The following is a 13814-nucleotide window of genomic DNA, read 5'->3' as shown; positions in this document are numbered from 1 at the left end:
TTGTGAATAACACTCTACCTCTCCATATTTGGCCCCTCTATGGTTTATATAGGCAGCCACATTCAGCCCATCACACGTAAACCGCTACTGGCAGTAGCGGTTTACACACACACACACATACACGTAAACCGCTACTGCCAGTAGCGGTTTACACTCACACACACACGTAAACCGCTACTGCTAGTAGCGGTTTACACTAACACACGCGCACGTAAACCGCTGCTGCCAGCAGCGGTTTACACTCACACACTCACACACATAAACCGCGGCTGGTTGTAGCGGTTTATGCACACCTGTAAACCGCTACTGCCAGTAGCAGTTTACATAAAATAGTGAAACAATGCATTTGCGTATTAAATTTGGAAACAATATATTTGCGTAATATTGGGAGTCAAACAATTTAGATGCGTAAATTGCCCTAGAAACAATGTACTATATATATTAAAATAGACACGTGTGATGTCTTAATGAGTTTGAAAATCCCTTCTTACCTATTATGTAATTATTTTATGGAAAAGTATAGGTACCAACATATTATCTGCCAACTTATTGCTAACAATAATTAATTATTATATTTTAAATATATATATAAAGAGACACATCCAGAAAATATATTTATAAAGACATTTCTATTAAACACAATCATAAAAAAGACATTTTATTAGACACATCTACAAAGACACTTCTATAAAATACAGTTATAAATAAGAGTTAGCAGAAGTTGGCAGATATACTGTTGGTAAGTAGCGGACCGTTATTTTATATAAACTTTCACCAAAAATGAATTTTCCAGTCTTACAAAGTAGTTTTCTACTATTATGTGAAGTTCCCAAATATTCCATATATGATTCAACATATAGTATTTATTTGTACGTGGCAATAACTCAAGGGCACTCTTTTGAATGTCACGTAATTCTAGAATTACAATTATTACCTATTATAAAAAAGTTCGAATTTATTTTTCCTTTAATTTGTAAAATTTTTTATATTGTTATATATCATTCTACACAACTTGAATATATATATCGTCATTTTATAAGTCTTTTCTATATTTTATATTCAATCTTGTTTAAAATAAGTTTTCTTTATGTATTTATAGATTTATTAAAAAAAAACTAACATATTTAGATTTGAGATTATTTAAATATATTAAATTTGTAATAATCTTAAAAAAATATATTTTAGAAAGAAGGAGGGGAGTAAGTGGTTAACATCGAAATTAAAGAATAATCACATGGATGTGCACATTGACATTAGTATAAAGTGTGATTTGCAAAATTTGTGACCTGAATTAAGAAAGCGTTGGTTCAACTTGGTTAATTCTTTTGTCTGGTCAAATGTGATAGAATCTTTTGCATTAATGGGTATACGCATATTAAGGCCATGCACGAGTGGATAAGAAATTTAATCTCCACCATCCCTATCTGGCTATCTTACCAACAAGAGAATTTGGTATACTCACGATTAATGTCATTTTTTTTTCTTCTGCAATACGTAATAACTAATATTACTATATATTTACTTCATTCAATTTAATCCAAGCGTTTTAAGCGTTTAAATAAGGAGAAGAATCATCATGGTTGAATCTGATTCCAGAAAGAGTATGGGGAATCACCTTGATAATTTGTAGCGGCCCGCCCAACCCGCCCCATCCCACTTAGACCCACTCCGCCAATTAAAATGGGTTCAAAATGTTAGTCCATCTATGGCGGATTGGCGGGTCGGCGGGCTAATCCGTTTGACTCTTTTTTTTTTAAAATAAAATTAATTAAAATTAATTAAAAAATTAAATACAAATAAAAAATAGTCAAATTATAATATAATTTTTTTACTATTTTTTTTATTTTTAATTTCAATAAAATTGTTCAAAATAATATTTATCAATAAAACTATCTTTATTTTAAAAAACAAGTCACAAAATTTGAACAAATATACGAAATTGTAAAATAAAATAAATAAAGTTAATAACTACAAGAAGAATAAAAATAAAAACAAAAAAAATGTTTGAAAATTCTATAATTATTAATTTTATAATAGTAATCACTTTTTTATTTAATAAAAAATAAAAATAAAAATTTTCGGTCTGGCAGACCGGTCCGTCCCGCTAATTTGGCAGTGCGAATTTGGCGAATTTTTTTAATTTGGCGGACTCTAAATCCTAGACCGACCCGTCCTTTTTAGCGGGTCGACCTGATAGATTTAACTCGTTTTGCCACCCCTAATAATTTGATATGATGTTTAATAAAAGTACTAATATAAAGAGAAGAATTTTGAATAAAGAAAGAATCAGAGAGATTTATGGTACCATTATCTGTCATCTAATTTGATTATATTGATTATAGATTTAATAGATAATCGAGTATAATTGAATCATACTCGATTAAATTCGGTCTTAATTAATTTAGATATTGATTTTGGGATGGCGAAATCTGAATCAATTCTAATTAATTTAATATTAATTAAAAATAAATAAAATCTAATAATATATATACATCTTTATCTCTTAATCTAAAAGTCTTTTAATTATAATAATTATTTAAATTTAAATTAATCATGTATGTCATATTTTATTTTTATTATTATTATTATTATTATTATTATTATTATTACATAGTTATAGTATTTAGATAAGTTTTTAAATTTTTTTATGAATTTCATTTTTAATTGGGTATCAATTACTCGGACCAATTTAATTTGAATTTAATCAGTTTAGAATGATTTAGGTTCACTTACAAAAAATTTTAAAATCAAACTAATCCAAATCAATTAAAATTTAATTATTTTGACTCTTATTTTATTTTAAATCCAAACAAACTCGATCCCTGTACACCTTAAAAAAAAATTGTTATGAAAGTAGCTAGATGTCCCACGTAATAAATTTGGAATGAATATAGTAGATAAATAGTAGACATACTAATTGTAATTTTAAATGCAACAATGCAATCCTCACCCTCATACCAAACATGCTTGCCCATGTGTCCAACAGAACAATCTCTTCTGCCATGGTTGATGTTAGTTGTTTTCATATTAGCTAATATTTTAAATTAATATTTTATTTTTGTATTATTAAAATTTAAAAATTATAAATTAATATTTAAAGTTTAAAATTTAAGATTTTTATATATATATATATTTTTTTTTGAAACAAAAAGAACTTAACACACTAAAGTGGAATATATAGGAGCAAAAAATACAACAAAAACACAGGATAACAAATACAATAAAATAGGACATACTCCATTGTTATTTCTGACATTGCCATTAACAATCAAACAGATCAACACCGCATCAATCTCTGTAACTCAAAAACGACTTATTCTTGATTCCTTCAATACCTGTCTCTGAACTCTGGAACACTTTGTTATTTCGTTCTAACTAAATGTTTCAAGTAATCGCAAAAAATCCTATCAGCCACTTCTTTTGCTCAGACTTACATCCAGGTACTCCAATCTAACTCTAAAAAAAATCTTTAACATTCTCCGGAATAGCCAAAACTTTATCAGCACACGTCAACTAAGCGCACTATACCTGCCACGTAAATTCACAGCCAAAAAACAAATGATGCACAAATTCTATATCCTTTTTATACAAAACACAAATATTATCATTATGATGAATAATCCTGAGCCTATTCGGTCCTCTTTCGTGTTGACCTTACCTACTAAGACAAATTATGCAAATAGTTTAACTCTTGGAGAAACCAAGCCTCTCTATATGGTGCTAGTGAAGCTGTAACTTGTGATGATGTCTTTCGAGAGAGTCTCTTTCTGCAATACCTGTACAAATGAATTAGTGGAAAAAACACATGTTTTGTCAAATTTTCATACAACTGTATTCTCTCTACCAACCGATAATCTTACAATCCATAACTGGTCATGAAGTTGATTGAGCAACTCTAACTTCCATTGGAATAGCTCTCTCCTCCACTGAAAGTTCCAAATCCATTCTAACCCATCCCAGAACCCACAGTCCCCTATTGATTCTTGTTGATCTGAAACAGAGAAGAGTCTCAGAAAGTTATCTTTCAAAGAGCCACTTTGTAACCAATCATCCTCCCAAAAACGAATACGTCTGCCATTTTTTACCTCCATAGACAAACCACTGATCATCATATCTCTTACCTGTTGCTCCTTAATATTAAGCTGGTAGATCTTTCCACGGGCCACATCTCGACGATAAAGGTTGTTTTGACAACATTACAATTGGGTTCAAATGATTAGAAGAACATATAACCTTTTTTCACAACGGGCAGTCCTCCTTTGAGAAGCGCCACCACCACTTGGACAAAAGCGACGCATTTCTGATTAATACATCTCCCACCCCCAAACCACCTAACTTTTTCGGAGCTTGAACCACCTCCCATTTCACAAGTGGAATACCATTATTCCCATATTTTTTACTTCACAAGAACTTTCTTTGTAACCCAATTATCTTTTGTACAATCGCCTTTGGTATCTTATACAAGTTTAAGTAGTAAACCGGCAGGCTATTAAGAACCAATTTTATGAGAACTAACTTACCAGCTTTGTTGAGGAATTTAGCTTTTCGTAAGTTCATGTTATCTTTCGCTTTGTCAATGATTGATTTCCAGATCTTCACCAACCGAAGATTCGCACTTAGAGAAATTCCTAGATACCTGACAGATAAAGCAGCTTCAGCACATCCTAGCAAACCATACATATTCGTCACCCATTCCTTTTTACAGTTGACTGAGATCAAGCTTGACTTATTAAAGTTAATATTCAGGCCAGATATCAACTCAAAACAACGCAAAAGTCTCTTATAATTCACAAGCGTCTTTATTTTCTGTGAACAAAATAAAATTGTGTTATCTACAAATTAGAGATGCGATAATTCTATGTTTAATTAGGTAAATTAATCATATCCAAAAATTAGAATAGCCTTGCTCCTATCAGAATTGCAGTTAGCATGCTCGTCATATATCTACTATTTATTTAAAATTACATATCAAGAAAATTAATGATGAAATTCCTATTTTGATAATGTTATATTCTATATGATTTTTTTATTATATTTTGTAAAAATTAATAAAAAATGAGTGACATTGTCAAAATAGAAGTAATGTTATTATTTCCTATAAACTATTTTTTTTCTTTTAGATATAATTTGGATTGGAAATAAAAAAAATTCCTACAGAAACCGATGTGAGTTGCAAAATTTTATTCTTCACTTTTTCTTCTTCATAAATCGTGCTAACGTACGTAGTGATTTATGAGTTTTTCATGCTTTAACGTAATTCACGATGAGTTAGAAAGGTTTACATAAAAATTGTTAAACCTCTTTATAAGTTGTAGCGATTTATATAAATTAAAATTGATACAGGACCCAAATATAATCAATTCTTATTTATTATATTTGAATAATTTTAAATATACTTTTTCTTTATTTAAATATATAATAACTTACCCGCTATAATTATACACCTCTATTATTTTCGAAGTAACAGAAAATGATGCATGAAGGTGCAAGTTTTGAAGTTGAAAAGTTTTTAAGTATACCGGTATATTGGTGTTTCAGTGATTTTTAACCGTTGATCTTAATTATATATATTATATATATTTCTTATAATTAAGATCAACGGTTAAAAATCACTGAAATACCAGTATATCAATATACCAGTATACAAGTATACTTGAAAATTTTCCTTTCAAGTTATTCTAAAATTTGAATGAATTTGTGATAAATAGCTAACCTTGGAAATGGCATATCCGTGGGAGTTAGTATTTAGAATAAAGTGTCCCCATGGTACGGTTTTCCCCTGGACCCAAGTAATTAATTTTGTATAGTTTGACTCATATATGTTGAAATTTGCTGTGTTTTTGAGTGATGATTCTTCACAACAGTTCATAATACTGATGAGAGATACCCTACTTCTTTCGTCATTTCATTTCCTTGCTCCCTCACACCTTCATCAACTACTTTATATCTACATATGCATGCTACCTGCTATATATCATACATATATATATATATATATCACATCCCACATGCATTAATATGTATGATAATAATGTTGCCATGCAATTGTATATGTATGTATGTGTATGTGTATCTGTAATTCTGTATAATATATATATATATATATATATATATATATATATATATATATATATAATATTCAATTTGGTACCTGAAATTACACTCGAGCCTCAATTTAGTACTTAAAATTTTAATTGCCTCAATTTAATTCCCAAACTTTTCAATTGACTCTATGACGGAAACCACTGTAGGGACTAACGTGATTAAAATTTGAAAAGTTCAGGGACTAAATTGAGGCAATTGAAACTTCAAAGACTAAATTGAGGCCCGAGTGTAACTTCAGGGACTAAACTGAGTATTTTCTCATATTTTTTTGTGTTTGTATATAATATTATATACGTGGTTAAAAATATAATAATTTATGACCTTTTTTATTAGGTTAAATATTTTAGAGAAATGGTTACATAATATTATATAAGAATTTTTATCACCTAAAAATTTAAAGTTTGCGATCTTTGTTAACCCTAAAATATTTTTTTTTAAAATAAGTCAAATAAAAAGAAAAAATGAGGGGATATGTCAAAAATACAATCATTTATGTAACTCTTTTTATTAGTTTAAATTTTTAGAAAAAGTAGTTAACATAACATGTTAAAGGTTAATTACTTAAGTGTTATCATGTGCACTTTAATGTTGCATTTTAAAAAATACTGAAAATTGACATGAATTTCTCTATGTGCATTTTACTATATAAAAGAACGATAATACTAGTTGAAATTTAGAATTTAGAGTTTAGCGTTTAGTGATTAAAATTTAGAATTTAGAATGTATGATAAAAAATATTTTTAAAAATTAATTGATGTTAGTTGAAAAAATCAAGTTGTTAATTGAACTCTATACTAATTAATTTGAATAACCACTAAATACCCCCATTTTAATTGATAATTTAATTTCCTAAATTATCTTAAGTATGAGCTATTTTTCTTTAAATAATGGTTGATGATTTGCATAGGAGCTAAAGTCCATATAATATAACATCAACAAATTTCATTAAAGAAAAAAGAAAAGAAAAATTATGGAAATAATATATATATATATATATATATATATATATATATAGTTTTCTGACTAAATGAAAATAATTTAAAAAAAAAAAAAGAAAAAATCTAGATATTGATATTACACATAAACATACATATATAAGGGATTCTATATACATGATGCACCTTCTTCATGTAACCCTCCCTAAAGGTAATAATTTATTGCACAGAACCCCCTCAATGAAGCAAATCACATGGCATGTTCCTAGTCATCTAATCGAACGGCCACGATCGAATCGCAATTAATCACAAATCATCAACAGCCGTTAGATGTGTCCTATGTATCCAATTTAATTAGTGCTGGCCTGTATTGGGTTTGGTTTTGTTTAGGGAACAATCTGTCCCCACACTTGTTTCTCATGTGACCGACAATTTCCCATTCCTTGACCTGTCTTTGCTCCCACTATGTCCTTTCCTTTCTCATTTTATATATACAATCACTTAGCTTATGTTAATTTATATCATATATATATAACACTAAGTTCTTTCTTCATTCTTAGGCAAAAAGCATTGTTTCTTCACCATATTTTCTTATCAAAACAAGAGGGGAGAAAAAAAAAATCATTCTCAAATTACAAAAGAATTTAATTTTGATATACTGATCGACTATGGCGAGAGAAAGTCTCGGATTTGAAATCACGGAGCTAAGGTTAGGTTTACCCGGCGAGCCTAAAAGTTTGGTGAGTACTAATAAGAATGAGAAGAAGAGAATGTTTTCGGAGATTGATGGCAATGGTGACAACGAGAAGAAGAGTAACACTGGAGGCAACCTGAAGACTACTGAGTCGAAGGCTCAGGTCGTAGGGTGGCCTCCAGTGTGCTCGTACCGGAAGAAGAACAGCATGAATGAGGCTACAAAGATGTATGTGAAGGTTAGCATGGATGGTGCTCCTTTCTTGAGGAAAATTGATTTGGGAATGCATAAGGGATACTCTGAGTTAGCCTTGGCCTTGGAGAAGCTCTTTGGTTGCTATGGAATGGGTGAGTTTTTATTTTAATTTGCATTATCATTACATTATTTTTTCTTGAACTGTTATATATATAGCTTTCTTATTGTTTGTTACATTACATGATGTTTTCAATTTTCATGGTATAAAAATAGGTTAAACATGCTTAAGTAATAATCAAGACATGCAAAAATATATATAGAGGAGGATTAGGTAGTATATATATTTAATTTTATAAAAAACTGGGTTTTTTTTTTTCAGTTTCTACCTTAATTTCTAGTTTTCCTTTATTTATTTTTTTTTTCGGAATTCATATATAAAAAAATTAAAAAGAGCTTTTTTTTTTTAAAGAGAGAATAATGTTCTGGGCTTTTTTTATTATTTCTTTCGTAAAATTTTAAAAATAAAATAGATAAGAAAAAAAAAGGGAACAGATAATAAAAACACTGACTGTAATATTATATGGAGTGCACGCTTGAACTATATAATGGTGATTTTTTTAAATATATGAGATTTAAATAAGTTAAAAATTTAACATATCCCGTGATCTTGCCTTAACTAGATAGAAAGAAACTAGTGTAAACTACTTACAATATTTTTCCAATATATATATATATATATATATCTTAGTTTCTTTATGTTGATCATGATGATGAGGACCACATAGGCATAGATCGTGGACCTTATACTAATTACTATATTAGTAAGGGTAATTAGCAACACGAGAAGGACTATAAGTAACACTTTCCATTAATCCTTTAGTACTATGTAATATACATAATAGAATAAAAGGCTTTTTAGTTATTCTTAAAGCGTTACGTGTATTCTATATATGTAAGTCGACATATATAACTTCAGGGTAGATTATGCTAATTATATAAGTCAAATCTATATTGACCGGCATATATTATTATGGAATACAAACATAAGGATCTTGAAGAATATTTTGTGTAATGTTAATAATAAGCATAGAAAAAAATATAATTGTGTCGAGTTATAGTTTAAAGGTAAAAACTCAGGTGAAGTCAACTTCACGTGAAGTTGATATTTGAGAATCGTTAAATGAAAATTTAGTCAAATTAGTTAAATCATTTAATGGCTCTCAGATATCAACTTCATATGAAGTCGACTCCACATGAGTTTTTACCTAGTTTAAATGTCATAATTTCTTTATATTCGAACCTGCGATCTCTACGTGAATATAAAAAAATTATGTCATTTAAGTTATAGCTCGTTGGCAATTTCACTCCTAATTTAAAAAAAATAGAAAGAATATAATTAATTAGTAATAGCAAAATAATTTAAAAGATTATACATAGATCAATAACCAGTTAGATATACACTAAAATTAATTATCAGTATAAAATATTTATTAAAATATAAAATATATATTAAATATAAATTAAATTATATATATTTATATAAAATTACATCATGATTAATTTTAATAGCTGATTTTAGGGTATAAATAACATTATAATTAAAAAGGGACAAAAGTGGGACAACAATTATAATTAGTATGTTTAATAATAATTAGACATTCTCCTTATAATTAGGTGATGGCGTGCATATATATATATAAAGCTGAACTGGCAAGTAATCATCTCATAGACAAAAGAATTTATGCACACTGGATTATGTTGTATATAATAATGATACTAATACTAATTAACTATTCATAAGCACTCAATTAGAATGTGATTAAAGGTAATAAGGGAACCAAACATATAAACACATCAAAAAGCATATATATAGAATAATGACACAATTAAACATTTTGGTTTATGAAAAAAAAATTAAATTAAATGATTATATATGTCGGCAGGGGAAGCATTGAAGGATCCAGAGAACTGTGAACACGTTCCCATTTATGAGGACAAAGAGGGTGATTGGATGCTTGTTGGAGATGTTCCTTGGGAGTAAGTCCCTAATTATTATCACCCTTAATTTAATTAGCTTCCTTCTAATTTTATTTTGTTATATCTATATTGTTAGATCTGTTATTTTTATTTAGGTTAAATTATATAATTAGTTCTTATATTTTTAGTAAAATTGTAAATTGGTTCCTATATTTTAAAAGTTTGTAATTGGATCTCTAACGAGAATTAAAATTTGTAATTTAGTTCCCGCCGGTCAAAAAGTGTTGATTTAACAAAATATTCTCAGAATATACTAAGAATATTCTATTAAAATAGAGAATATGTTAAGAATATTCTATTAATTTAAACACTTTTTGAACGATGGGGATTAAATTGTAAATTTTAATTCTCTTTAGGACCCAATTATAAATTTTTAAAGTGTAGGAACTAATTTGTCATTTCACTGAAAGTATAGGGACCAACTGTGTAATTTAACCTTTTATTTATTATATTGCAATACCAAACAAATATAAATATATTTTTTATTATGATAATATTAGAAAAGAAAAAAATTCAAAATTTATTTTATTTAATATTTTTAATTATTATTAAAATAATAAATATTAAATAAGATAAATTTTAATTATTTTTAGCTAATTTTTTTTGTTATCAAATATTTTTATTTTTATTTCATGAAATAATATGTGATCTATATACTTTTGATATACGATATGAAATAAATTAAAGACTAAACATAAAAATAAAAAAAATTATTCTCTTAATCAAATTTTTTATAAGCGTTCTACCACTTGCTAAACAAAAGGAAAATTATTTTCAAGATTTCAAAACATGCATATATTACTTCATTTACATTTTTATTTATTTAATATTTATTTTTTAAAAAAATAGTATTATATATTGTATTTTTTTCTTATGGGATAATAATAGAGGGGTTTGACTAATTAGTATTTTAATTTTTAAGAACACTTGTTATAGGTTATAAATTAATATACTTAGATAATATATTTAATTTAAATACATTGATTAAAAATATATTATAGAGAGGGTTCAAATTATCCTAAAAAGCACACAAAAAATGGAACAATTTCCCGAATTTTGGGTGGAGGAATCTAAGTATGTCTGAGACAAGTGATAATCTTGAAAGATACTAGCCAAGTAAACCACCAAAATATTTTGTCTACTGTTATAGAGTCAGCTTCAATAATCATCCACTAATACCAACAACTATGTTCCATTTCTTGAATTCAATCATTCTATTTGCTATTTAGAAATTAGAATATAAATTTCGGTTACTTAATTCTGATGTCTAGCTTCTTTTTTTTTTTTAATTTGGTCAATTGCCATTATTGTGTTATTGGTGGTGCTTAATTAGGTTTAATTACTCAACTACTAATTAAACATGCATGCCTGTTTGATTACAACCTAATCAATCATCAACTAAGCTATTTGTCCCAAGATTATTAGTTAAAAATAATTATTAATAAATACTAAATAAAATAAATTTTAATCTTTTTTTTTGTCTCCTTAGTATTACTGATTAGTTAAATATATAGCATGATATCCAATTTGTTCAAAACTGTATTTAACTCAAAAAGATGAGTTTGCCAAAATCATTTTGTAGCAAAAATCATAGGATTGTGTAGTTCTTATGTTTTCTATTTCCATGTCATGAAAACAGAGAATAAAATTTTAGTTGGCATTTGTTATAAGAAATTTTAATTTATTTTTGAAAATTGTCCATGAATATATTATTTCTATGTTTGTTTTAATTTTTATAAATAATTTATCTCTAAAAAAAATTTATTGTCAAAACTCGAAATTGTTATCGTCATCCAAAAAAAATGAATATTTGAGAGTTTATGTTAGCATATAAAATTACTAATATATTTCTTGACTGTTATATTTCTAAAAAAAGAATTCTTCTATTTATTGATATGGGGTATTTTGAGAATTAAAGATCTATTCCTAAAAATATGTATAATAAAACAAACAAAATTGTAATTTGTTATTGGAAATATTAAAAACAATTTCCAATAATTTGTACTATTAAACAAACAAATCTTTTTTATAATAGTCGAAAATAACATTTTCGGAATATATTTTTTAACTTTGAAAACAAATTCTCTCTTAAAATTTTAATAATTAATAATAGTTAGAAAAACCCCAAATAATTTCACATGATTTCAAATTCAAAAAATTTTATACATTTATTAATATTTTTCAGATTTAGAATGAAAGAATGAAATTAAAATTAGAAAAAAAAATTAATCTGAAAAAGAAAAAACAGAAAACGAACCAAAATAAAAACAACCTTTTTTGAACTGAAAAATTCAACAACTTTTTTAAAAACTGAAAATTGAACAACTTTTAAAACTTTCAAATTAAACTTCCCCCTTCCCCTTCCCCATTTTTTAAGCTTGAGAGTAGTAGAAAATTTTTATGAATATTTATTTATTTATTTATTTTAACCGACAATATATCTTGGACCCCATATAACCGACATGCGTGAATAATCCCTCGTTATAATGTTGAATACATCAAATTGAGAATGGAGAAACAATCATTCATAATGGGGTACTCTGAAAAAGCCATAGCCATTATTTTTAGATTGGATGCACCAAAGTAATAAAGAGAATATTTAAATAAAGCTTCTTAGTTGGCCACATTTCCAAGAATAATAATTGTCTCCATCAATAATTATATGGACTTTTCAAAAACCAACAAATTAAACATAAATAAGTATTCCTAAATAATCATTATGATTAGAGTGGATATCCAACCGATTTCTGACAATTATCTCGAAAGGACAACGAGGTCAAAAAAAAATATTCAACTCGGTCCCTGATCTTTTTTTTTGGATTGATTAGTCTCTGTGCCAAAAAAAAAATAACATTGACTTTTTTTGACACAGACTAATTAGTCCCATAAAAGTAAATCTTAGGGGCCGTGTTGGTATTTTTTTTTTGTCAAGAGTCTCGTTATCTTTTGAGATAATTGTGAGGAACTATTTTGAATTTTTCTCTTATGATTATTATAATTATTTATTATGTTCATTTTTGTTTGAAGTTGTAACAATAATATTATTCCTTTTTCATATGTTAAAATTATTTTATGAAAATATATAGTATTGAAAAAATAATGTGATTATATTAATCATGGAGGTAATTTAATTTTGCAGAATGTTTATGGAATCATGCAAGAGGCTTAGGATTATGAAGAGATCAGATGCGTGGCAAATTGAAAGGACATATATAGAGATAGATGAAATTAAGGAAAAAAATGTTTAGTAGTCTTCTAATTAATTAATGTTGTTGTGCACGTTTTGATGATTATGATTATTATTATTATTATTTTATTATTATTTTATATTTGTGTTTTCGTTTCTTTTATATTATATTGAGGAAATTAAGCATGCCTTTATATATTTTTATATATATAGCTTGAATTGATGTACGACTATGAATCAAATTCTGTTTATGTATTAAGACTTAATTAATTATATGTACTTAATTAAATAGGAAACTCGTCGTTTTAGCTAGATTATTAATGTTATTGTTGTGCCATGTTTTTTTGTTTTATAATCTTCATTAAGGGTTATGATCATCTTTTTCACTTGATTATATCCTTTAATTTGCTTATATGATATTCATTATAACTAAGATTCTGTTGTCTTTGTAATTGTATGTAAACATATTTACGAGGCTTGTTACACATATAAGTCTTTTTGGTTTACAAGTCTTATAAGTTGGCACAAGTATAATAAAACACACGTACTACACTCTCACATTCAAGAATAAATAAGCGCACGTTATTCAACCACTTCCTGTTTCCAAAGCGCGCTACTCACCATGTATTATGAACGACTCTTCTTCTTTTTCCTCCATGAA

The 13814-nt window shown here is 27.2% G+C and overlaps 1 protein-coding gene across 1 annotated transcript; it reads left to right on the top strand.

The window, feature by feature from the left end:
• The first annotated feature begins 7290 nt into the window (after positions 1–7290).
• LOC107619580 (auxin-induced protein AUX22) lies at positions 7291–13465 on the top strand. The gene is made up of 3 exons (XM_016321871.3): positions 7291–8081; positions 9873–9966; positions 13106–13465. The coding sequence occupies exons 1-3, from the start codon at positions 7709–7711 to the stop codon at positions 13212–13214; spliced, it is 576 nt and encodes a 191-aa protein (XP_016177357.1). The 5' UTR covers positions 7291–7708; the 3' UTR covers positions 13215–13465.
• The last annotated feature ends 349 nt before the right edge of the window (positions 13466–13814 follow it).

Source organism: Arachis ipaensis, chromosome B9 (assembly GCF_059453495.1).
Source record: "Arachis ipaensis isolate K30076 ecotype BB chromosome B9, ASM5945349v1, whole genome shotgun sequence".
NCBI lineage: Eukaryota > Viridiplantae > Streptophyta > Magnoliopsida > Fabales > Fabaceae > Arachis > Arachis ipaensis.
Note: the sequence above shows the minus strand (reverse complement) of the source record. Positions and strands in the feature narration are given on the sequence as shown.